This window comes from Diplotaxodon limnothrissa, linkage group LG10 (assembly GCF_057381915.1).
Source record: "Diplotaxodon limnothrissa isolate DT_005_m linkage group LG10, D_limnothrissa_male_GT1.1, whole genome shotgun sequence".
NCBI classification, from domain to species: domain Eukaryota; kingdom Metazoa; phylum Chordata; class Actinopteri; order Cichliformes; family Cichlidae; genus Diplotaxodon; species Diplotaxodon limnothrissa.
In genome coordinates, this window is record NC_140605.1 from 17,693,798 (window position 1) to 17,720,588 (window position 26,791).

Sequence of the window (26,791 nt, forward strand, 5' to 3'; positions counted from 1 at the left end):
TCCCAAGCAAGCTAAACTATGATCACCTGTGTCGAGGAACTAATACAGTCTAAAGATACGGCTTCTTGTCGTTTAGAGGCTCAGAATTAGTGGTCAGTGCATTAAGGCAAAGGCTTAGGATCACCACTTAGTCCTGAACAGTAGGCTACCCCTTACCTCCTCAGTATAACTGTGGTTAACACTGCTTCATTAATACTACTGCGCCTAGAGAGTTCCCTCTCTCTTTCTCTTTCTCTCTCTTTTGTGTGTGCGTCTGTGCAAAGGCGGACACAGTCAGGTGACCAGGATTGGCGTGTGTGTCTGTGTGTGTGAGTCATCTGTTAAGGTTTGAATATGGACTACTTGCACTAACACTTCCGCGTTCTATGTAGTCCTGCTCCAGTGCTTCCGGTGCGGTTAAACCATGGCGACGTTCTACACTCGCTGCCTACAAGAGCTCCCAAAATTGAACATCACCGATGTTCATCGGATTTGCAGAGTGACGACTACCCCCGCCAGCAAATTAGATAAAGGATTTAAGTTATATGCTGCATCATATATACACAACTACGAAGGTAAGAAAACGTAAATTAACTGACAAAGAAACGCTAGCTAACGTCAAATGCAAACACTACGTTACTCCGCTATGTCCTTCATTTGATGTCAGTTCTCTACATTACATGTTTTCTTAAACGGTGTTTTATGTCGTCCTAAACTATAGTTGAGGTTTTCTTAACTAATGTCACTTTTGTTGTTAGACACTGTTATAATAGCTTTAGGTAGTTGGCTAACTATGGAGGTAGTTAACTACCTAATGCTACTCTTGCTAAGTGTAAAATATATATTGTAACGACTGTGGGTTTGGGGAGCTGACTGGCTAAACTGCTCACTAGCTAAACGGCTAGCGGGGCGCTAGCAGCTATCGCTAAACTTCGCAATGAATGGAGAGCGCTCGTGCCTCGTACACCGCATGACCCCGAGCGTCTCAGCAGCAGACTGGTAATCCCCGAATAATCCAGCAGGAGGCAGTAGTGGTTCACCACAGGCATTTATTCACCATCTTTTTCAACAACAACGTAACACTGCTGACACCGAACCCCTATCACGCTCCCACCACATAGAGTCGCGGTGTCAGCCAACCATGCCAATTCACCCCCCTCCACAGAACACACATCAACTTCACTGTGGCTTACATTAACATAACACTAACACAACATGCAAATCAAACACATATGAACTAGCAGAACGATAGAAAACACAGAGACAACACAATACCCAGAATGCACCTGGCTAACAACCCCAGCCAGGTCATTACACAGCCCCCTCCCAAAAAGGTTTAGTGTCCCCACAACCTTAACTGTCCACACTGTAGTCCAGCAAATGTCCGGGCCGGCGTCGAGTACGCTTCGGCCTCGACTGGGAATCCATGGCGCCCCCCTCCGGGCCGGGCGTAGGGGGCGAGGAGTCCCCAGGCTGCACACCAGCCTGCGGGTTGGGGGCAAGCGGATGGTATGGCGCCAGCCGGTCCTTGTGTAGCACCACCCGCCTTCCCCGCCCCGGCATCCGGACTCTGAAGACCACCTCCGACAGCTGTTCCAGGATTTCGCCCGGGCCTTGCCAGTGGCTCATGAGCTTGGGGGTCAGCCCCCGCTTCCTCTGGGGGCAGAACACCCAGACCCGATCTCCGGCCCCCAGCATAGGACCGTGCGCACGGGTATCATACGCCCGTTTCTGGCGGGCCCCGGCTCCCTCCAATGTCCGTCTTGCCAGTTGATGCACCGTGTGCAACCGCTCCCTGAGCCGCCGGAAGTAGTCCATCTCTGGTCCACCAGCAATCTCCGGCTCAGGGGGCGCTCCGAACACCAAGTCCACCGGGGTCCGGAGCTCCCTTCCGAACATCAACGCTGCAGGAGTACACTGACTTGACTCCTGCACTGCTGTTCGATATGCCCACAAAACAAGGGGCAGGTGTTGGTCCCAGTCCCTCTGATGTTGGCTGGTCAGGATGGCCAGCTGGGTGGCCAGCGTGCGGTTGAACCGCTCAACCAGACCATCGCTCTGAGGATGGAGGGGGGTGGTCCTCGTTTTTCTCACCCCCAGCCTCCGACACACTTCTCCCAGCACCTGGCTCTCAAAGTTCCTCCCTTGGTCGCTATGGAGCTCCTCCGGTACACCAAACCGCGTGAACATCTCATCCACCAGAGTCCGCGCCGTCGTCACCGCACTCTGATCCGGCACCGCGTACGCCTCTGGCCACTTTGAGAAATAATCCATCGCGACCAGGACATACCGGTTGCCGGCATCAGTAACAGGGAATGGACCCAGGATATCCACTCCGATCCGCTCCATTGGCGCCCCAACTAGGTATTGCTGCAATGGGGCATGGGAGCGCTGGCTGGGACCTTTCTGCGCCGTGCAGTCGTCACAGCAGTGGACGTGGATCTCCACGTCCTGACGACACCCCGGCCAGTAGAACCGCCGTCTCAGCCGTCGCAACGTCTTGCCATTCCCAAAATGGCCAGTACCTGCAGCCCCATGGACCCAGCGGAGGACCTCAGGCCGCAAGGCCCGGGAAACCAGGAGCTGGAGTATGTCGCCTCCCCCGTCTGGCGCTCGCCACCGCCGGTAGATTACACCGCCATGGAGCTCCAGGCTGTTCCACTGGGAGTACAGCGACTTTGTCTCGGGCCCTTGGGAAGACACGGCGGACCAGTCTGGCCGTGTCCCTGCCTCCATCCAGTCCCTCACCATCTCCAGCGCTGGATCGCTCACCTGGTGCTGCTGTAGCTCCGCCGCGGTGAAAGGTTCCTGCCCTTCATCCACACCCTCAGGTTCTGCTGCTGCCGATGTCGGACCCCGGTCCAGCTCCTCCATGCGCCTGCAGTACCGGCACTCATCCGCAGAACAGGGGCGCCTGGACAGGGCGTCAGCGTTGGCGTGTTGCCGCCCTGGTCGGTGCTGGGCCTCAAAGTCGTACTCTTGTAGTATTTCCAGCCACCGGGCCACCTGACCCTCTGGCTGGCGAAAGTTCAGCATCCAGGTTAGGCTGGCGTGGTCTGTCCTGAGCAGGAACTTAGTGCCCAGGAGGTAAGGTCGGAAGTGACGAACCGCCAGGACCACAGCCAACAGCTCACGCCGGGTAACACAGTAATTCCTCTCGGCCCGGCTGAGGCTGCAGCTGTAGTATGCCACCACTCGCTCCTCAGCCTCTCCCCTCTGGGAGAGCACCGCTCCGACCCCCACGTTGCTGGCGTCGGTGTCCAAAAGGAAAGGCTGGCTGGGGTCAGGATACGCCAAGACCAGGGCACTCACAAGGGCAGTTTTCAGCTGCTCGAAAGCCGTTGCACAGCCCTCCGTCCAACCAAACCGCTGACCCTTGTTTGTCAACTGATGCAAGGGGCTAGCGACGGTGGCAAAGTCTTTTACAAACCTCCTGTAATAGGAGGCCAGCCCCAGGAAGCTTCGTAGCTCGGCGACGTTCGATGGGGTAGGCCAGTCCCCCACAGCAACCACCTTCTCGGGGTCAGTAGCCACCCCCTGTTCGCTCACCACATGTCCCAGGAACTTCACCTGGCGAGCAAGAAGGTTGCACTTGGCCGGGTTCAGCTTTAGTCCGGCCCCGCGGATGGCAGTCAGAACCTCTCGTAGGTTGGCCACGGCCTGTTCAAAGTCCTTAGCATGAGTCAGCAAGTCATCCAAATAGACCACGCAGCGGGCACGGGGAATGTCTTTGAGGACCCTTTCCATTAACCTTTCGAACGTGGCTGGTGCATTGCATAGTCCAAAAGGCATCACCTTAAACTGCCACAGTCCTTGCCCTATGGTGAATGCAGTCTTGGGCCGCGCCTCGGCAGCGAGCTCCACCTGCCAGTACCCACTGCGGAGGTCTAGCGAGCTGAACCAACTGGACCCAGCGATGTAATCCAGTGCGTCATCGATGCGAGGTAACGGGTAAGAGTCCTTGCGGGTGACCGCGTTCAGACGCCTGTAGTCCACACAAGGGCGCCACCCCCCTGTTTTCTTCCGCACCATAACCATAGGTGCGGCCCATGGACTATCCGAGGGTTCAATGACGCCATTAGCTGCCATCTCTTTTATCAGTCCCTCGGCAGCTTGGCGTTTGGCGAGGGGCAGGCGGTGGGGCCGCAGCCGGATTGGAGCAGCTGCTCCAGTGTCTATAGTGTGTTGCACCAGGCCCGTCCTTGTGCAGTCCTCTTCCCTGGCGGCAAAAGTGTCCATAAACTCTGCCAAGAGGCTCTGCAGCTGCTGCTGCTGTGTCGCACTGAGGTGCACCCCACTTCGCCGCCCAAGCTCCTCTACTGCCGCGACAGTCTCAGGTGACGGGGAGACTGCCGAGCTAGGCGGCGACTCTGGCTGCGGGATGTTGGCCCTGCTTACGTCCACCCCCTGGGTCCTCTTCCGCACCCCTGCCGCCCTCGGCCCCTGGCTGTGGCATGGAGCTGCGGGGCGTAAGGGCTTTGGGGGTGCTGGTGGGGTGGGGGTCTGTCCCTGGCTACCGCGGCCCACTTGAAGCTGCACGGTCTCAGCACCAAGGTGGATGGCAACTCCCAGTACATCGACCCGTGCCCCCCAGTGGGCCAGCAAGTCCAGTCCAACAATGCACTCGTCTGTTATGTCGGCAAGCCAGAACTCATGGTTCACACTGTTCGTTCCCACCACCACCTGCAGAGTCTTTTTCCCCGGCATCACAGTCTTTTCTCCTGTGACAGTGTACAACGCTGTGTGAGTAGGGGTCCAGTCTTTTGGCAATGAGCCACCCGTCTCCGGGAGCACCCCCCTTCGCAGCAAGCAGATGGTGGACCCCGTGTCTACCAGGGCCCGGCAAGACCGTCCATCAACTATACAGTCCAGGTACAGTCCACGGGTGGACCCACAGCGGCCCACCACGGGATGAGTGTCATGGAGAGGGTTTAACGATTGGGGTGGGGGTTCCCTCACTGTCCCACCCCGTGGCCGTTTCCCGTCGGTGATGTCACTCGGCTCCGAGGACTAGGTGCGGGACAGTTCCGGGCGAGGTGACCAGGTTCCCCGCACCGATAACAGCAGTCCGTCCGGCGCCTCCGACGTGGAACTGCCTCTGATTGGGCTCGTCTGGCCTCCTCCTCCTCATCCGACTGGGACGCGTTCATCTCTCGCTCGACCATCCTGGCCGATCGTCGGGTCCCTGGCTCGCCCCGCAGCACCTCCTCAGCCCGCTCAGCCTCCCTCAGTGCCTCCTCCAGGTCTCGGGGGGATGACAGCCGGACATGCTGTCGCAGCCTCTCTGGTGTGAGGCCCCTCAGGAAGGCGTGGAGACCCAGCTCCTCTCGTGCCGCTCCTGGGAATGTCGGGTAGCCCCGTCGGGCATAGAGGCGGACGTCCGCAGCAAAGGACCCCAGGCTCTCTCCCTCGCGTCGGCGTCGGCAAGCCAGCTCCTCCCTGCTCTGTTCGGCTGGTGGTCTCTGTCCAAACCGTCTGCCGAGCGCCGTGGTCAAGGCCCGGAGGTCGCGCTGCTCCTCTGGGGGCAGGTCCAGCAGAACCTGGAGCGCTGGGCCCTCCAGTGCAAGCGCCAGGTGGGTGGCAGTCTCTTCTTGACCCCACCCGTTGTGAGTGGCAGCCAGCGTGACTTGGGCCAGATACGGCTCCAGCTGCGTCGCCCCAGTGTAGTGCTGTAGCTTAGCAGCCGTCCTGCCAGGAAGCTGTGGTGCGGCCCCAGGAATCCCCTCCCGTCGCAGGGAGAGCAGGGGGTGGCTGTGGCCCTCTGGCCGCCCCAGCTCGGGTCTTCTCCGCTGGGTCTCGGCAGCCATGCTTTCCAGAAGCGAGCTGTTGTCTCGGATTACACGCTCTAATTCGCCTATGGTCGGCTCCATAGTGTCTGCTAGACACTCATGAATCCCACTTCTGACACCAATTGTAACGACTGTGGGTTTGGGGAGCTGACTGGCTAAACTGCTCACTAGCTAAACGGCTAGCGGGGCGCTAGCAGCTATCGCTAAACTTCGCAATGAATGGAGAGCGCTCGTGCCTCGTACACCGCATGACCCCGAGCGTCTCAGCAGCAGACTGGTAATCCCCGAATAATCCAGCAGGAGGCAGTAGTGGTTCACCACAGGCATTTATTCACCATCTTTTTCAACAACAACGTAACACTGCTGACACCGAACCCCTATCACGCTCCCACCACATAGAGTCGCGGTGTCAGCCAACCATGCCAATTCACCCCCCTCCACAGAACACACATCAACTTCACTGTGGCTTACATTAACATAACACTAACACAACATGCAAATCAAACACATATGAACTAGCAGAACGATAGAAAACACAGAGACAACACAATACCCAGAATGCACCTGGCTAACAACCCCAGCCAGGTCATTACAATATGTTTAAGACATGCTGAAATGAGTAATACAGAAATAATGCTAATGGTACTTGTATCTTTATTCAGTGTCCAATAAAGACAGGTTGTCAGGGGAGGTCGGTGTGAGAGCCCTGTGCTACAGGTCGATGAGGAAGAGTGAGGCACCACACAGACTAAGTGTAGGCAGGAAGCTGTGTAAAGTTGTTAATCCCCGTTCTGTGGGGTTCAGTTCATTTAAGCATTAGTTAAGTTCATTCCTAAAGGCCCATCAACTTGAATGTTTTCCTTGTCTCCCTGCTTTATCACTCCTAATTTGACTAGTCAGATAGTTAAATCAACGTGTGTTTGGGTGATCAGAAACATTTGACAACAAGTTAATACTGCAAATATACACAATCTAAGTTATTACAGTTATCAAGCATGGTTAAGTTGTTTTAATAGGGAGAGAAGGAAACACTAAGCATTCAGGAGGGTACGTAACCATAACACTGAACTATGTTCCTGTTCGGCTCTTCCATGAAGATGTTACATTTTTAATTTTCGTTCTTTCTTCTTAGATTAAGCTTCTGGATTCATCGCCGGTGATACTGACAATCACACAGTGGCATTGCTCTTCCAAACAGCACACTACTCACAACTCAGAGTGCCGGTTGTCCCCCCTGTGCATAGCTGCACGGAATCTGAACAGCAATGGCACAAGCCACGGACAGTGGTAATTTAAATGAGGTTAAAGTTTTTGAATTAGTCCATGTTTACATATGAACAGCAACACCATCCATAGTAAATGTGTCTTCTGTTAGGGTGTGAAGCCAGGACCCATCAACTCCATGATCTTCACTAAGCCAGTACCAAATAGGATGGCCCAGACTGGAGTACGGTAATTACATTTGTAAAATTTGGTTTCATGTGTTACAAATGTATGTTGCTATTTTTTTCATACATACATGTGTCAGAATAGGTATTAATTTACATACAACATTACACTTTCTGAAGACGGCTAACTCAGTCATGTACATATACATCCCAGTCTCTAACTTATGCACCACTGTTTTACACCTTTTAGTTTTTAGTTTAGTTGTTGTTCAGTATAATAACCTTCTCCTTTACATTATTGTCATTGATGTTTTCTTTAGGAGTGGCTTCTACAGAGGCATGGTGGGTCCGTTACCAGATCCCTGCTTGTTCAGAATAACGGAGGCATATGCAAAATTTAATATTGAGGACAGGCCACTTGTGACCACAATGAACATGAGACCTGACAAGCCCCTTGTGGAAAGTGCCTTTGGGCTGGTGCAGGAGGGCAGTGTTCTGTCATATCAGCAGCCGGTTTTGACAACCCGGTACATCACACTACACCGCGATGCACCACCAACACCGCACTTGCCTCTGGAGGGGTATGACATCTTGCCATCAGATTGTGTGTTTGTGTGCTCAGAAGAAGAGCTTCTGCATCTGAAAAGCTTGTCTGTAACTCTGGAAATGGCTCACAAAATAGAGGAAGCTACACGTGAGCAAAGCTCTTCGTCTGAGTGGCATCAGCTCCGAAGGCCCAGAGTGACTGCCTCTAGGTTTCGGGAGGTGTGTCACGTCAGAGGCCAGAGCTCGGCCGAGTCACTAGCAGAGCGTATATTGAAGGGAACAAGGCAGACAGCAGACATGAGGAGAGGAACTGAGATGGAGCCTGCAATAGCAGCAGAGTATAGTAGGCTAATGAATGTTAACTACTCACCCTGTGGTCTGGTCATTCACCCCATTGCCCCCTGGCTTGCTGCATCTCCTGATGGTGTTGTTTTTGACCCCAATGAATACCCCCAGTTTGGCTTCGTCGAATTCAAATGTCCCAATGTACAAAACTTTATTGACTGCAAATATGTGCAGATGGAATGTGGTACCCCTAAACTAAAAAAGAGCCACGCATATTACTGGCAAGTGCAAGGACAACTGCTCATCAGTGGGATGCAGTGGTGTGACTTTGTTGTGTGGGCACAAGAGGACTACCTAGTGCAAAGAATATACATGGATACAGATGTGCACAATGCAATCAGAGAAAAGGCAGACTATTTCTTTTTTTACATATATATGCCAAGATACCTTTGTTTGAAAAAATGAACAGTGAAAACAGCAAAAAGAAAAACAGATCCTTCAGGCTGGCTGGAACAAAATAACTGATGTTTTATTTTCAATATATTTCATGAATTCTTTTGTTGTTACATGTTACTTTTATGTGACATCAATAAACTGTTATTTAAGCAATGGCATCAATTTAATTTTTAAAAACACACATTAAAACATTGAATTTGTGCAGAACTTATTTACATGGTAAGTATTTAAAACTCCATGCCTAGCATACTGATATACATTTAGACAATAACACAACTGAACTGTAGAAAATGACAAATGGTATTTTTGATGTTACAAAAGTTCAATGTCACTTATGGTTTTAAAACGATTTAGTGATTTACTTTATAATTTTGATAAATAGTTTTGTTGAATCTGAATAGTAATATAGTAGTATAATTAAACAGTATTATTAACATTAAACATTTGCAATGAATTTGAATTATCAATAACTGAAACTCAACTATCAGCACTCAAGTACCAGTTCTGTAATCAAGTATTGTCAGCTGAGAAGGAAGAAATTCAACTGTAGTGGCCTCAGCTGCAGGTCATTTTCCATAAGTTACTTGTACTGGCACTGGTGTCTTGGGAAAAATCCATCTTGTCTCACTTAACCCATTTTTTAACTAATGCTGTGTTCTGGTAATTTGACAGCATACATGCCACTGCAAACAGTTGGTTGATATTATAAACATGTGACATGGTAATGATGCTATCAAAAAGTTTGTTCTGTTTGATCCTCCTAATGACTCGCTCCACATGTACCCTGAGTCTGGCTATGGCCTGCGTCTCCTTAACCTGGTATGCTGGCATCTGCTTCTGCTTAGATAGAAAAGGTGGGCAGTACACTTTGCATTTACAACAATCGGTGATTAGGAAGCCCTTATCTACCATCACTGCCATGTCTTCAGTCAACTTCTCAGCAATGCCTGATTGTTTGAATAGTTCCTTGTCACTAACCGAACCAGCATACAGATTAGAGATGAATGTCACTGGACCATGTGGAGCTATGCCAACCAGGGCTTTCATCGTACAGTGGGATTTGTACGAAGAGTACATTTCACTTTGGAGAAGTGGTGAGGATGGTGTCTGACACCTCAGCTCTGTACAGTCAAGGATCATCTGGGTGTCTGAGAAATCTTTGAATTCCTCAGGGAGGTAAGCTTGCACTTCTTCACGTGTAAGCCAGATGCACTGAGACCCCAGTGCAGTGGCAAGAAAATTTGTCCATGTTGCAATAATGCGGCTCACTGTGGACTGGTGTATGTTAAATCGGTGTGCCAGGTCCCTCTCCTTCAAACCAACTGACAGGAAAACCAGGAAAAGAAAAAACTCATCAATTGGCTGTAGCAGCTGCCTCTGGAAGGTGAAAACAAAAGGGAAAATGTTACTCCTTAAGCTATGAACTAGTAAAATTATTCTTTTCTTGGCTAAATGTTTTGTAATGGTTAGGCATACCATACTGTACCATGGGGTAAACAATGAGGTGCTGTAGTGCACAGGTGTATGAGGTGTATGTATGTAAAGGATACTGAGTCTAGCATACATACACCTGTGTATGTATGCTACTGTACATAATGTAATGTTATTGTACATAAATACAATAACATTACACCTCTAGTTCTAACTACCAACAAACCCATAACCTACTGTTGATGTGCGTGCAGGTGTCAACACTTCTTCGTTCCGATTGGCAGCTGACTTGGCTCTTGAAACCCGGATCATTTTATAGATGCAAGGCTCAATCAAAACCCAGAATGCCATCAAATGATCATAGCTTGGAAATCTATTCACGAGAGAGACATACATCGTGTCAATCATTAATTAACATTACACACTGACATAAAAATAATGTGATCTGTGACAAATATGCTAATGGCATTGCTGTATAAAATAGTCTGATTAAGAGTATTTGGTGTTGTATTTTACCTGTAGCATTAGGATATCGTTTAAATACTAAAGCATCTACATAAAACATACAATCAGCAGAGAAAAAGTAAATTTCTATTTTGTTTTCATTAAGACTGGAAAAACTTTCGAAATTTAACTGATGGTGACCTTGGTATATTTTAAACAGTTAGCTTGAATAGAACTTAGATGTACCTGGTATAGAATCGGATGTCAGTGTCGGAGCCAGCAAAACGCTGTAACCCAAATTCTCGCTGGACACGTAACTCCTGTATTTCCTTAGAGTCTCCACGTCTTTGGACAGGTCTTCTGCAGCTGATGCTGATATGTCCAATGCAGACGGCTCAGGGACTGAGCAGTAGTCATGATCTCTTGTAAGACTGTGCTCTTCTTGATCGTCAGGAGGAACTAGTTCAGGGCGTCGCTCCGTTCTCTCCCAAACACTACGCCGCGGTGGTTCAACTTTATAGCCATTCCACTCAAAAAGTGTTGGTACAGCACCTTTAATAAGCCGCCTTCGACCATCGAGGGTTGTTGGCTCTATGAGTTGATCACTGGCAAAGTGTCTGCAGCAGACCCTGGTGTGAGAGGTAATCGTGAAATGATCCCGGCGTATATTTACCAGCCATTGTCTTCTCAAGTCGGAATGGGTCGGAAAGGCATGAAAACTTAGTATGCCGTTAAATTTGGCTGAAGCTGAACAAAGTGGGACACAGCAATGCTCGGAGTATTTCTTCTCCTGTTTTTGAAAATGTTCTGTTTTAAATACTTTCCTTTTTATACTCATTCTGAAGCGACATTAGCATAGCTACCGATAGATAAGCAAACGTACCGGAAACGCACAAGCGGTACTATTTGGAAACGGAAATACGTCACATGCCCTAGTGCAAGTAGTCTATTTGCCCCGCTTATGTCTCCATTCACCATTTTTGTCCCCTCTCTCCCACTATCCATCTCAGCTACAGAGTAGCATGATAATGTTGTTCTGAGGGTGCTTCTCAGAGGATTAGCAGAGATTAGCATTAGCTGGTCCATTTGAACTGGATACACATACAGCAGCATTTGCATGCGGGGAAAACGAGTCTAGGATTTTAGCCATAGTACGAATTTAGAGTGGAAGCTAAGGAAGCAGTAAGAAAAGAAGAAACTATACTTTCAAAAAAGGAATATTGCTAAACACGTTCAGTGTCTTGTAAAGCAAACAGTTACCATGAATAAATGGGTTTAATAGCAAAGCTGAGAGTTTGCATCAGAAACTGCTGGCTACCTGTGATTCATAGTTTTAATTGTTTGCCTGTGCATTTTGCATCCGGTGTAGTTCAGTCTCTGCAAATATAGAATTTATTTGGATGTGAAATGGTCAGAAAATGCGAGTGCAACGTATTAATCAAATGCTTGGATTGACAAATTTTCTGCTGAAGAGTGCCTCTATCATTGAAATGTCATAAAAACTAAAAATAAAAGACAACTGCCAGAATCCCAACGCACAAATGAAACCCAAATCCATCAAAACCAAATTCACTCCCCAGGTGGGGCTCCATTTAACATTCGAAACTGTCAGCAAGGCTCTGTGCAGCAACATAAAATTATTCAAACATAAAAATGCAGCACCAGGCTGCTAACTGATTAGATTACACTGTTTGAAAATTGTTTCAAGCACAGCATGTGTACATGTTTATATGTATATTAACATCACTCGCAAATGAGACCCACTAGATTCTAACTACGTGAGAATATTTACCAGCTTCAGTCAGTGGGAGCTTTTGACTGTATAAGAGATGGACGGGGTAATTGAGAGTTCTGTGAGCCAAACAATAATGAGGAAGATAAAGAAGGAATTGAGTTGACTGTGTTTGCCATTTCTCATGATAAGAGATGAGCAGAGCCGGGAAAGGGCTGCAAAAAAAGGGGACCGCTCTGCTTTCCAAAAGAATGCATCTGCTGTATGTCGAACTTGTCTGCTCGTTGTTTTTGCAAAGCACAATGCTTGCTCAACCCAACCGGAGCAAAGTGAGAGAAAAGCAAATAGCTTTAAGATAGGCGGTGAAATTACCCGTAATTGGAGACCATTTAAAAACATAATAACGTCTTTGTTTCCTCAGCAGGAGGTTCAGGGCTGGGGAAGCTTTTTGATTAGAACTGGAGATGAGTTAGCTATAAAACTACTGAGCCAAGCCTTACCCAGATTCATGCAGTGTGTGCGTGTGTGTGTCTGTGCATGTGCTTGAGTTCAGTCTGTCTGCCAAAATGCAAAAATTAATAACTGGATGAAGCAGGATTATTAGGGTCCAGCGATGGTTCGAAAGGGACCAATTGGAAATAAAAATAAATAAATCACCACACTAATTTCCACATGAGGCAGCAGTAACAAGCAAACAGGCTTGTAAAATCTCAGCGCTTCGATGCTAAACGCGAAGTTATGAAAAAATTTAAATGGAGCATGAAAATATGTATTAAAATCCAGCTGGAAACATGCCACAGCATCTTTAACAAAGATGTGTATGTGGTAGCAAATTGTCACCGTTCCACCGAGGAGGATAGTGGAAGTAAGCTTAGGGGTGTGTGCCACTTAGGATGGGGGGAATAATGTTGTGTAGCATATAATGGATTTGCATTGTGGCAAACAGAGACAGATGGCAGAGAGGGGTGCGTGTTTCTGTGTGCTACGTGTTTGCTAGCTTGGACACACACACACACACATAAACACACACACTCGCAACACTGCGTAGCACAATGTGTGCAGAGAAGAAATCCCTAAGGCACATTATGTATGCTGCCGCTCGCTCACCCAAGCCAAGGGTCTCAGTTCATTTGGTTTTTAACTGTTATAAATTGTCTCACTTGACTCCATCTTCCCTCCCCTGTACAACAGGCCTGGAGCAATTTCTACACACAGAGCGGCCAGAGTCTAAACTTAGAAGCCACATAAGATTTTGAAATACTCACAAGCTGGATCCATACTGCTATAAAAACGTATATGACACAGACCCCAGCTGATCTACAGATGTCATACAGTGCAGCCTGTGTATACACAGAGAGCCTATACGTGCATATATTCGAATGTCAACATTTACACATATCAAGAAGTGTACCAAGTGCAACGAAGAAAAGTCTTCTTCCAAATGCCCACTTTGCATCTTCTTACAATTGATGTGTGTGTGTGTGTTTTGTGTAATTGTGTGTCTGTAAACAGGTGTATGGGCTTATGGTGTAAAATCTTTTTAACCGGATGAAATTTCACACTTGTAGCTCTCAAAAGTAATCACTGAATTACAGCCTTTAAATATAATCTCCAGTTTCACACACATGCACACACACACACAGAAACCCATGCACACAAGTACACACAGTCCTCCACTTGTTCTCGGATCTAAAGTCCTGAAATAACAATTTGGTAAAAACTGAGTTAAGGTGATTTACGGTGAAAATACCGATTTGATCTGAGTCTGAGCCAACATCAGGAGATTCTAAGTGAATAACTTTGCTACATTAGATGTGTTTATGAATGGTGATCATGCAAAAGGGTGCTTAATAGCTCCCACAGACTAAATTAAGATGTGAGGAGACCCTCCAGCTGATGATTAGACAAGGGACTAGAAAGTGACTTCTGGCGATAAGACGAATACAAAAAACATACACACTCAAGTGCGCGCACACACAAATAGAGGCGCACATAGCGTCAATTAACATGAACATGTGTCTTTGGGGAATTATATTTCAATTAGCTTTAGCTTTCCTTTGAGACCATAATGGTAAAACAAGTGCATAGTTGTGCAATTGTGGATGTCGTAAATCCTGCTTTTCAATTAGTATCATGTAATACTTCCATATTGTTAATGTATATGCACAAGTTAAGCAGTTAAGGGCCAAATTGGTGTTTTGCAGAATATAAAAGAACCATTAAATTAAAATGAAGTATATGCACGGAAAGTTTTATGCAGCTGCCACTAACGCAGCTGCATTTTAACGCTGATTTAAAAGTAAATTATAGCAATGAGAAATGATAAAGTGCTGCCATCCATTAAAAAAAATGTAGAATCATCATTAGGAGGAAATGCAAAAAAGGATGCGAGCCATTTAAGGGGTTGCTTTATGAAACAGAAGCAGAGATTGTGAGTGCACCTGTGGGATTCTCCACGGATACGGGTTCATTTCCTGTTTCAACCAGACTATACAAGAAGACAAAAAAGAATTTAGAAAAACGCCTCAAATCTTTAGCCCTGAAGTTGCATCTCTCTCTCTCTCTCTACCCTATTGTGTTTTGGTCTGCTTCCAAAATGTTTCACCGTTTTTTCCTGTAAACTCTTCCTGACAACTCAGATTTGATGAAAACAAATATGTGTGCACGCGGACAGGGAAAGATGAATCTTTGCCACCAAAAGAGCAGCAATAAAGTGGGAAAAAAAGCCAAGATTTTGAAGCTGCATCCCACGTTGGGTCAATATTATCAGAGCAAATGCAGACCATGAAAACAAGAGATTTGGCAGGTTTTGTTTTTGGGTTTTTTCCTCCACACTGCCGGGTTTTTGTTTTCACATTTGCACATGTTTATTTACTGTATACAGAAAATATAGCTCTGTGAGTATCTTTCTGTACATAATATGGGCTAACTTTGCTGGCCAAATTATTTTGTCTGTTAGGAACAGAGTCCACAAACAAATAACACCGTCGGGGCACGGCAAGGAAATCACTCTTACACTCTTACACTGACTCTGGCCCTCTGTGAATTGTGGGAAAAGAAGCTGTCAGATGAAAGAGCACATGGAATAAAATATAAAGAACTTATCAAGGCTCAGAGTTCTCAGACAGGAAACCCTATGATAACCTGAAGAGCACAGTAGGTTAAACTGAAAGCACATCAAATCAGCCCATTCGATTCTGTAAGGTCTTTGTATGTGTGTGAGATTAAGAAAGAAAATAAAGAAGCAGAAAACAATGCAGCTATCTTTAGTTTTCTTTCATTTCTCCTTTACTTTTCACTCTGAATGTTCTTGTACTGTTTTGAGCAAAAGTGAAAAGACACTGTCCCTGCAACACTCTCTGTAGGGAGAGCTTTAATCCAAAAGGTGATTGTGTTTGTGTCTCTTTATTCCATAGTGTTTGAGATTAGTAACACATGGTTTGTCAAAGACTGGAGCTTCAGATTAGCTACTCGCTAATCCTTTGGAATTCACTGCTAATACAGACATCACATATGCAAGCATGCGTACACACAGACACACTAACACCCAATAACGCTGTCTGTCTCCTTCCCGATGGGTGCGCGTGTGATTAATTTTCAGGGTGAGATGATATCTGCTCTCTGTAGTCAGACTCAAACTAAAAGCAGCTAAACACAGAGGTCTGCCTAAAAGATGGAATGAAACGGCTAGCCTTAAGTACCTTCATGAGAATGACGCATCATACTGAATCAGTGCTGTGGTCAGAGCAGGCTGATGAACGTCATACATTGACACAAGCACTTTAGTTCATCTTCTTACTTGTACACATAAAAAGCAGCATTTTAACTTTGAAGAAAAGCCCCATCAGCTGATATGTTAGCTGAGCTCGCACACTTATTTCTCCTACCGGGAGGTCTATTTAGGGTGCAAACTTGCTGTCTGCTGATGCTGCTGCTGCAGCCAAATCCACCTGTGGGCTTGTATTTTCACCATTCTCCACGGAAAGCTGCATTTGATCTCTCCCTTCTCACGCTTTGGGCTGCCTTTAAATTACACTTTGCTTAAGAGATACGAAACATAGCCCTGACACCAAAATACAAATCTACATTTATTCTACACGGATTCACTACAAAGATGTTTATTTGTGAGGGAAAAGGTTTGTTTGGCACTTTCTGTGTTTCAGTTCTCTAACAGCATCATGAGCATATGAATCTACTTGAAAACGTCTGTCAACAGGGTTAATCTAATATACTATTTATTAAAATTAAAATACCACTTATACTACTTCTAAATATGACGTGCTCTTGAACTTCTGCCTGGCAGCATAACTGCAAAGGTTTTTTTTTTTTTAAACATTTACACTTGAAATGTGCAGTGATTAAAAAGACCACAGTATCAGACAGAAAATCATTCAAGACTATTTCTATATTTCAGGTGATAGTCAGCAGGATTTGTAAAACCCTGCATTATAGAATTCAACAAGCTGCGTGTCTGCTTTAAAGCTATTTGATTTGTGCGTTTACCTGCAAAATGGGTCGACCTGGAAGCATTGAACGTACATAAAAAACATCAGCACATATGTCACTGTGTTTAGACATGCAATGAAAGGTAAATGGCATTTATACACCGCTTTTCTAGCTGCATTAAAAGCACATCATACATAAGCCACATTTAATACTTTCTCATTCATATCAATACATTTAATACATACAGCGCTTTCTACTTCACAAACACACAGACACACACTAAGGTTTGAGGTGCGGCATCTTGCCCAAGGACACTTAAAATCACAGACACTCTGTTCTACCTTTGGAACCACAGCCAGCCCATCCTACAGGCAAGATGAGTCATGCCACCACTTCATATCTGGAGATACTTAGCAATGGGCACATACCAATTTGGCAATGTTTTCTGCAGTTTTCATCATGACAGAAAGAATTCCAAAATCAGTTCATTTTATTTTTGGAATTTTGAGTTGAATTTCAGCTTGATAAAGTCCTCTATATAACAAACACTTCTGAAGTTGTGTGGTTTAACAATGACACTCCGTCTGCCTGGCATTGGTGTCTCTGCTGCGTCACTCGGTGTGGGTGCATCCTATTTTGCAGGCTCATATAAATGCCTCAGAGATTTCCACAGACTGGTTTAGTAACTGAGCTATTGGCTAGCACTCTACACACTGGAGGACATTTGCATAAAAACATTTTATTTCGCCCATGTGTCTTACTACATGTGTTTTTGCCACCTCTGAATCTCTGCCATCTGCGACAACATGTGTATTAAGCTTAACAATGCTTGGCCTCCTGCCTCTTCTTGCCTCATTTTATCCCTGTGTTTAAATACAGCAAAAGAGTCTCTGTATTTAACTTATCATAGCTTTGTATTCCCAAGCAAAACCTGTCCACATGCACTGGTTTAGTGATATGGAAACAGTTGGAACAGGTGGCAGGATCACAATGTTTTTGCTTTTTTTTTTCTTCTGGAGCAGTTCTGGAGTGACACATCTCTGCTCTGCCATGAAGAGCGGAAGAGCGTGTAAGCTCTGAATCTTACTATGTTCCCCTCCAGCCTCCTCCTCCTTTCTGTTTTAACTTTTTTAACACCTGGACTAACAAAAGACTGGCTTTGATCATGGGAAATCCCTTGGCAGAGCAGCAATGAATCCACAGTGGAGCTCCAAGTGTGTGTGTGTACTATGCAATGCACATAGTGCCAGTGTTGCTAGACTGAGTGTTCTCAGTACCGGAGCTTCATAGCCCGGGTAAAAGGTACCGGAGTACACCACATGCGGTTTGCGTCAAAGCACGACCGTGAAAACACACGCACGCACACAGAAGTGGGAGGGAAAGTGCAAGTGAGCACGAAAGACAGAAATCTTGTTTTTCCCGTGTAATCAGTGGCTCTGTAAACACACACACACACACACACACACACACACAAGGCTGCTTGTTATCAGAAGCTTTCCCACGCTGCTGTGGTACAAAGCTCCACACCAGGATGGGAGGATGAAGAGAGGGAGGGATGGACGGAAGTACAGAGGGATGGAGGGTCAGTCTTCAGCAGCTTAGACTCACTGCAGGGATAAACACATCCCTCAGCGGGGGTCTGTATTTAGGGTAGCAAGATCAGAGTTCAAAACAGACAGACTGCCAGGCAGGCAAAGCGACAAGGAACAGACAGAGCAGCAAAGATAAACTAGCATCCAAACAGCAAACAACAACCAGCGCACATATCACACACTTTAGTTGAGGAGATTGCACATTCCTCCTCCACACCTCTGCTCCCACATTACTCTTACATCAACTCCTCTATTCTAGAACATCTCCCTGTTTCTCTGTCACTCGCTGCCTCTATCTCCCCTCGCCTGCTGCTCAGCCCTGAGCGCTTACGTAAGAGACCCATTTGCATAACAGGCTGTTTTCTCTGGCTACGGCATGGGCACATGAAACACACAGAATAATATGCTAACAACTCGGGCTGTTGGTAAACAACGACCTCCATCACAACATTTCGCGTTCGCACTATATGTGGCGCAGGTCTTGTCGGTGACAGAAATTTAGAGTCTCGGGATCTCTTGATGCCAGCTGGCTTGAGGCCAGAGGGGCTGAAACAGCTGTCATTTACGGAGCGCGCGGATATGTCTTCGGCTTGATAGACTTCATTCAGGTGGAGGCTGAACTGCCTGCTGTGTGAAACCTATGCAATAATAGGCCTTGCACCTAGAGATGACTGTTCAAATCAAGCAGCCTAGCATTATCCTCTTCAGGGTTAGGACGAGAGGGAAAGAGCCTCATGTGAGTGTGTGTGTGTGGTGGGGAGCCACACATGCAACGAGCTCTGCTGTTGGCGGAATGCTTATGGCTTTGCTAAGGCCTCTTCAAACATAAGCTATAAACATAGGGCACGCATTTATAGGAATATATGCAAACACACATACCCATAATCGAATGCACACATACTCACAGAGCATGCCAGCCTTAAGAGAATGAGCAGGAAAAAGAAAGGCTCTGGAACATCAGTAAATCCTGCAATGGAAGCTGTCAGATATACCCTGAGATACCTTATTACAAAGCCATTCATTAAGTCAAGAATTGCTCTAATCATGCGGTTATTAAGAAAGGATTGCTCTCTCTCATTTCGCTCTTATGCACACACACACACACGTGCACTTCAAAGAGACAACAACAAATGATCAAGGGAATCAAGCACAAATGCTCTCTTATTTGAGATTTCTCTTTTTCCTCAAGTCAAGATGTCTCTAATTTTGCCTTTCATGTTGATACATTTGCCACGCAGTTCTTTAAATACATCATGATATCATTTGAAACGGGGGGTGAAGCGGACTAAAAGGTTTGTGTGGCAAACGTGGCCCTGCTGAGAGACTAACAGTTGTGTCAAAGTAAATTCATCCCCTCTCCTGCCGGTCCATTCCAGAATCTCAAGAACCTGTGTGTTCCCTCTTTTACTTTGTACATAAATAGGAATACTATAATGTCAATTTGGATGCCTAAAGGGCTGAACACCATCCAGCGCTTAATATAGAGGTTACGGAGAATTTATGTAAAAATGATGCTGAAATGTACAGTAGAATTTGCATCAGGTTTTCAGTGGTTTCAGTATAATGTGTATTCTGAAAATCAGAGTCTAAAATACCACAACAGCACATTTTCTTTTTTTTTTCTTTTATATACATTCCAAACCGACAAACGTTTAATAATCATAACATCAAAGATGGCATTTGCCATCTGATCTATGGACATTTATGTGTGTCTCCATTTAAAAGAAGTTAACATGTCAAAACAAAAACTGAAAAATTACCACTTTGTTGGGATTCTAGTCTTTGCCAATGTTGCATTCCTAGTAAAAGCAGTTGACCTTGACCCCCAATGTCACCTTACTCATGTTTACAGTTGGATTATCTGATGCCTAAACACAGCTGCAAGCTGTTTATAGTCGTCAAAAATAAATAAGAAGGTTGAAATAACAGAATATTTTGAAATCACACACCTTTAAGACTCAACTGAAATCGGAAATTAGTTGTACAGTATATTTTATACTAGCACTGTGAGGCTTAATCTGAGTGAAGGACATTAAGATTATGAGCAATCATTTCGGAATGAAAACTTTTGAGAATTTAACACAAAAACTCTGCCAATCCCATATCAACCCATGTACGTGTGGTCGTCAATCCAGGCTTCCTTAAATCGTTACTTACGCACAAGCCGCCCGAGCTGACCGTACGCAAAAACGCAGATATCTCTACAGAGCAGACTAAACATAAGTCTCGATCATGAATTAAAACAGGGAAATGCACTCAGCAAACAAAAAGCTCCGCATGTCAAAGAGCTTCTAAAGCTGCCTTAACGAGCAGTGCCAAACTGTTCGGTGCGCAAAAAGCTGCCAGTGTCTCCGGCACTCATTTAAGTGCTGCAAGTCAAAAACAACCGCGGGGGACGGTTATTGTGATCATTTTGAGGTGTGTCTTTTTTTTTGGACAACCAATCACGCACAGGACACAACATCAACATCATAAAGACACAGATGCGACAGACTTTAGGCTTTCGCGCTTGGGTTGAGGACCCGTGCCCAGTGCATACATTTATGAAAACAGGATATTCTAGCCAACCTGGCTGTTATAGGGCACGCTTTCTTCTCTAGCTGCCTCGCGTTTTCAGACAAACGCGCATCCATTCAACACACGTATACAGTATACGCGCAGGCACAGAGACACGTATAGCACATGTGAATGAGAAGCTCTATCTGTGAGTGTGTGTGTGTGTGTGTGTGTGTGTGTGTGTGTGTATGTGTAACGGAGAGGGTTTATCCTGCCCTGCTGTTGGCCTGGAACATGCGCGTATACACATCACGCACATAGACAACTCACGCACGTACGCACCACCCGTCCCAGGCTCACCTTTAAGAAGAATCCCATAAATAGTGTAGAGGGTGAAAATCAAATGACTCTTGAGTTTCATCCTGTCTTCCCCTTGTCTTGCTCCCGTCTTTCCGCGCTTATTTCTCCTCTCCAATTCTGGATCTGTAACCGGACGGCTTTGTCAGCTTATCCAGGTAGACTTGGGAGTGTGCCTTTTGTGCGTCTCTTGGAGACGGGGAACGGGGTTAATGCAAACCGACTTCCCGACCCGCAATCTGTCTTGCTTTGGAATACGTAAAAAGTCTCGGTCATCAAAAACAATATTTTGGGTGTTCTTTCACAAATGCACCGCCAGTAAGGTGTAGAGTTAGTTTCCGGTCCTCTGAACAGGAACCGAAAACCTCAGGAACCAAGAAGAGTTGTCCTCCGGTAACAGGATGAATGCCGTTGCCTTACTACTGTCTGCCCCGCTCTTGGTCTGCTGTGGCGTCCACGGCGAAGGGAACACGAGTGGATTGTTTGAGTCCCGCCCACACGGTTCTGACTGACATGAAAGGTGAACCAATCAGAACGACCCGCGGGGGAGGGAAGCTGGAGGGGAGAGCGTCTGTGCGTTTGCGTGTGCCATGCGCGTGCGCGATGCATACTGCAAGAAATATCGCTTTCAACAAGGTTTTAGACATTCACTGTTAAAATATGATTCAGTCTCAGCAGAAGGAAGGTCAGTGAGATGAGTTAATCCCCCTCCCCCCCGCACAGGAAAGTGGACAAAGCTTGTCGAGTCAGTGATACTAATCTTTGCAAATGTCTGAAGGCAGCTGTTTCGTGGTAACCTGGAATGTTCTCGCTCAGTAGCAGAATTCTTTTTTGTGCGTGTGTGTTTTATTATATGAACAATAAAAAGAGTTAGATAACCCATATGCAAGTATGCTGTCACGCACCACTCTATAAACATACGTTTGAAAATTGTGCACCTCTGCAGTTGCGCCTCTTATAAGTAAAACGAATACACTGCATGAGTGATGATGACCAATACAGTTTGAATAATAAAGCTGGGACGAAGGCAGCATAAGGGGCGGAAACACTGGGAAATTCGTAAATTAATTCTTATTTAAATTTCCCTGTAAATCTGAATCAGCCACTGCAGAACTGGTAAAACGATTCAGCTGTTTGAGTGGGATCTGTGATTTCAGCCTCTGAAGTGTGGCGTGAAATGCATTGTTTCCGGGATGCTGCTACTGGGCACTGCCTAATCGACACAGACCGATCATTTTTTACAGTGTACTCGTGGAATGGACTCTGAATTCAAAACACAGAAGGTGCGTGTTGACACGCTCCTGAGCGTGAGCTGCCCTCCTGCATGAACTGGGTAACTCACGTACACGTTTCATCTCTTTCCGCGTGGTTGATGGTGATGATCAAGGTTAGAGAACTGTGAAGTATTAGGGTTGACAAATACCCGAGCTTTGAAGATTGTCTTGCAGGGGACAATCTGGCGGATGGTGAGGTTAAGTGGGATGTGAGGGGACAAGGCAGCACGTAGGTATGAGGGACACAGATAGAAAAAGCAGTTAAGAATGAAGCAGGAAAAGAAAGAGCAGGTCCCACAATACGAGGGCATGGTGAGACTGACATGTCGGGACTGAGGACTCATGGCTGAGGTATGTGATCATGTATGATCGTCACATTTTAATGTAGTTTTGTATGTTGAAAGGGTGGTCTGAGAAACTGAATTTGGATGGTTAGGTCACAATCATACTGTCTGTCTATAAGTAACACAGAAATTAATTAGGATTGTTTATCACTTAACAGACTTTTGTGTACTGGTAGGACCATATGACGTATCTATTGCCCTTTAGGTTCTGTGCTTCAGCAGATACCTCTTGGAGTGGTGTTTACTTTTAAAGAAATAGTATTTTAATTTCTATATGGTCATTGTGTTTATTTGTTTTAAACATACAAGAAGTTTGTAGTGCAGGAAAAAAAGTACCTCATACAATTTTGAGTGTAATTTTGTTATTATTATTTTTTATTCACATGGCCATAGTACATATGTAGCACTCGTTTCATTTTTCCGTAAAATTTGTTTAAATGTGTTAAATATCAAGTGAAAAAAGTTTGTAATCACAAGTTTATTTTGTTTTACAATAAAAAGAAAATAAACAGACAAACAAAGACATTGCTGGAACATTGTATATGTTTTCATATTGTTATTTCATCAGTTATAACCTGTTACTGTAATGTACGAAAGAAATTCATAACATCCCATGCCTATATGTTCTTGTCAGTCTAAAAACGTATTATCTAGCTTTATATAGCATTATTATCACTTTTTTATCACTTTATCAATTATCAATCTAGTAACCTTAAAGGAGAGCTTGAATATACCATGATATTTTAAATATTTATATGCTACTTTCTATATGTTGACAATATGTACTTGTAGTTATAAGGTTTTATGTCAGTTTTTGACCACGAAATTATTACATTGGCCTTGAAGACCTTGATGGATGTAAGCCAAATTTTAATTAATCTAATCACATGACCCCACTCTCTACCCCTACAAAGTTTTATCAGAATTCAGTGAAAGCTTTTCGAGCTATTGAGTTTACAGACGTAATGATAAAACACACACAAGCACCACTACAAACATGACCCCCTTGGCAAAGGTAATAAAAAACGATGGTACCAAACAGAGGGTTTGATTTAATGTGTAACTAGCTATATGTAAGACAGCTTTTTGGCCAATTTGCAAGTATTCAAAACTTACTCAACACATTGTAGTAATAGTAAAATGTATTTCTTAGGCAGCTGTTGCTGATGATTAACTGGGGCTTTATTTAGATTAAGGTGGAGCTGTTGGCTGACAACAAGTAAAAATGCAAGCAAAGATAATATTAATAAGAAAAGCTAGAAATAAATGCGAGATATCAAAAATAGTGTAAAACTAACAGGTTGAAAATGAGGTCGCTAGAAATCTAAGTCTGTGACATGGGAGACATAAGAAGACAGATCTGGTGTATAAGCAGAAAACTGTTTGCAAGGCAAAAACTAAACAAAGTGCAGCTTGATGATATTAATAAATCAGAAGTAGTCACTGTGTCCTTCTACAAAGCACCACACATGGTGATTTTGTTTGAGTTCATCTGTATCTGGCTGATTAGTTTTAAAAGTCTTAAAGTGCAAACACCCTGTCTCATATATCTTTCTGTATGGAGAAAGCTGAAGCTTGGTACTTTCATTTGGTATCACTTATTTCACCCTGACAGTGCTGAAACACAGAGCCTGCTGGACTGTATATGGAAATTAATTGAACCTGCTGAGCAACTCGAGGAGTTCTCATTTTGAGAAAAGGCTACCGACTGCTTTGTTATTCCATATGAAGATACGAAGAACATTGAAATGAGCAAGTCTTTTAAAATGCCATGGAAACGTGAAGCACTTTGAGCATATTACCACTTGGCTATATGGCCACTGTGAAACTATCAAAAGAATGTAATGGATAAAGTGCACAAAACAACACTGATCTCTACACATAAATCAATTTCAAGCATCATAAAACTAATCATAGAATAGAAACCAGAAGCTCTGCAATCAAACGTGTGATGCAGCAGCTATTAGGGAGTTGCTGTTATGATAGTGCATATGGTGTGATTGCAAAACAAAATTAGTTATGGAACAAATGTTTTATGTAATAATTTGTCAGTCACATACTTTGAAACAGTATGCCAATTTTTTTCATGACACAGTTCTGAGGTAAAGGCACAGTGCTGCTCCCTTAGATTGCATCTTTAGCTTGATTATAAATGTGCCCTATGCATTATTTATAAAATTAGCTTTGCTTATTCAAAGTTGCCTTTTCATACTAATAACAACTCAGCATAATTTCAATCACACATCTAAAGCTGCATAGCAGGAAGTGTTATCTGCTAACAGACAAGACGAGGTAAACTCTGCAAGTGCTACATGACAATCCATCTCTGTTGCTGAATTCTTTTCATTATTTGGGGCGAATGGTGTGCACATGTGTGACAAATTTGCAGTAATTTAAAAATGACATCAAATTTTGATTTCAAACTTGTTCTACGCTTTACTGATAATCAGTATCAGAGCTGAGATGGCTAAAAATGACCTTAAATGTTATTCTGCTATAAGCTTTCTTTCAAGACAGCTTTTGCTTGCCTGCACACACACACAAACACGCGCACACTGCACCCCTTATTTACTGTAAAATATTTCAATCAGCTTGTGAAAAATGTTCTACGAGCAAATTGGACTTGACTTGGCCTGCTGATCTTCTTTTGGGTCAGTCCACTTTAAGAGGAGCTGCTGCACACCTGGTAATGGCTCATTTCACACTCTCAGAATTGGTGTGTGTCATCACTAGAGGCATAGCAAAGAAACCAGGGGGGTCTCCTCTAAAAAGCATTTGGATCCAGGAGAGTGGCCAGTCAGTGAACTGATAGAAACAGCACATTCAAGTTTCCGCCTCACCTGGGATTGTCTCAGCGCTCCAGATGGCAGATAGACCACTCTCTCTCTCCTTCCTCTCTTTCTCTCTCACTCTCTCTCCCTCTCTCTGTCACACACACACACACACACACACACACACACACACACACACACACACACACACACACACACACACACACACACATTGCCATTAGTGCACACCCTCCTCTCAGAGTTTCAAGTCACAACCACCTGCTCCTGGCTGAGACTATTGTTCACTGGTCCACCTAATGTAGGCTGACACATGTTGCCAAGCTAGCTGAGGGCCTAGCACTTTGGCTTGGATGGAACAAGGCGGGGCACCACATAAATCACCTCACCTTTTATATTGAAATTTTCTTTCAGCCATGTGTCCGTGTGCCTGCATATTCAAATGAATGACCCACTTTGTCAAAGCCACTCACAATAACAAAACTGAAATAAATAAGTAAGTAAATCCGGAAAACAAACTAAACAATTCCACATCCTTGACAGAAAACTGGATGTTTACCATAAATAGAAATGACATGTAAATGTATGCATATTTACTGATGAATAATAAACTCAGTTTTTCACTTTAGTTGCAAAACTCAATTAAAACACAGAGATGCAGCTACTCTTGGTAAGTTTTGAAAATTACATGTTGTGTTTTCTTGATACTCTTTGGACTCGTGATGTGACATCTGGAACTGTGCTGATGTTATTGCCAGGACTTAAGGGGCTTGGAGCACACTCTTTTTCTGCAGCACTCCCCTGCAATCCATTTTTCAGCTTCCGTCTGCCTGCTTTTCACTGTCTAATTCGAGCAAAAAGTAAATCACTAATTCATTCTAAATCACAGCTATTTAAATACTGCAGGATCTCATCACATTATCAGTAGTAATATTGTGTTAAGCTGGTAATATATGCAATTTAGCATAGAATGCCTGCCAACACAAATACTGTATACTTGCTATACATGTCAAAACTGCGAAGTGAAATCCATCCGACAGAGTAGGAGGCGAAAAGCACGGTGAAAAGTTCTGCTGCGGCACAGACAGGAAACCGAGGGGAAGGAAAATTCTATGTAGATGCAGAGTGCACCAGTAACTGAAAAGACTTTACAGCACAGTTGCTACTTTGCAGAATGGATGTATAACTTCAGCATGGAGCCTGCTTCTCTTGCAGACACCTGAGTGTTTTTCTCCCACTGTGTCGGCAGTATAAATGACCTTTTCTTCCGATTTTGGCAACCGTGAAGTGCCACAAAGAGCAGAGCTATTGCAGGCTGCCACACCACAAGGGGAGACTGTCTGCCAAATACAACCAGATCCAAAGCTCAGCAGCAGTGTTGAGATTAGAGTGGCACACCAATTGTTTCAGTACCACTCACTCGGAAAGTGTTCCTAGACCAAA

General features: G+C 44.9%; 3 protein-coding genes across 4 annotated transcripts in view; 1 reads left to right on the forward strand and 2 right to left on the reverse strand.

Moving 5' to 3' along the window:
- The window catches only part of cadm2a (cell adhesion molecule 2a), a 229,894-nt gene extending 208,519 nt beyond the window's left edge, over positions 1-21,375 (reverse strand). The window contains exon 1 of the mRNA XM_085364512.1: positions 20,945-21,375. Within this exon, the coding sequence (XP_085220638.1) occupies positions 20,945-21,005 (61 nt within the window). The 5' untranslated portion in view covers positions 21,006-21,375. The remainder of the gene's footprint in view (positions 1-20,944) is intronic.
- Positions 6,959-8,452, forward strand: LOC146624228 (uncharacterized). Its single transcript, XM_085364825.1, has 3 exons — positions 6,959-7,055; positions 7,144-7,220; positions 7,477-8,452. Exons 2-3 carry the CDS (start codon positions 7,171-7,173, stop codon positions 8,450-8,452), a joined length of 1,026 nt encoding a protein of 341 aa, XP_085220951.1. The 5' UTR covers positions 6,959-7,055; positions 7,144-7,170.
- On the reverse strand, positions 8,836-10,633 carry LOC146624229 (uncharacterized). Of its 2 annotated transcripts, XM_085363792.1 has the most exons (3): positions 10,565-10,633; positions 10,112-10,247; positions 8,836-9,820 (listed from the first exon to the last, which is right to left on the reverse strand). In XM_085363792.1, the coding sequence occupies exons 2-3, from the start codon at positions 10,223-10,225 to the stop codon at positions 9,068-9,070; spliced, it is 867 nt and encodes a 288-aa protein (XP_085219918.1). In that variant the 5' UTR covers positions 10,226-10,247; positions 10,565-10,633; the 3' UTR covers positions 8,836-9,067. The 2 variants fall into 2 exon arrangements, with proteins under 2 accessions (XP_085219918.1, XP_085219917.1); XM_085363791.1 differs by lacking the exon at positions 10,565-10,633 and having other exon boundaries at positions 10,112-10,284.
- Positions 21,376-26,791: the final 5,416 nt, after the last annotated feature.

Bases quoted from the DNA above. Each gene is read 5' to 3' on its own strand.
- LOC146624229 (XM_085363791.1), bottom strand. From the start codon at position 10,282: ATGATTGACACGATGTATGTCTCTCTCGTGAATAGATTTCCAAGCTAT. The intron at 9,821-10,111 runs GTAGGTTATGGG...TTCACCTTCCAG, and splicing joins CACCTGCACGCACATCAACA to AGGCAGCTGCTACAGCCAAT.
- LOC146624228 (XM_085364825.1), top strand. From the start codon at position 7,171: ATGATCTTCACTAAGCCAGTACCAAATAGGATGGCCCAGACTGGAGTA. The intron at 7,221-7,476 runs GTAATTACATTT...TGTTTTCTTTAG, and splicing joins ATGGCCCAGACTGGAGTACG to GAGTGGCTTCTACAGAGGCA.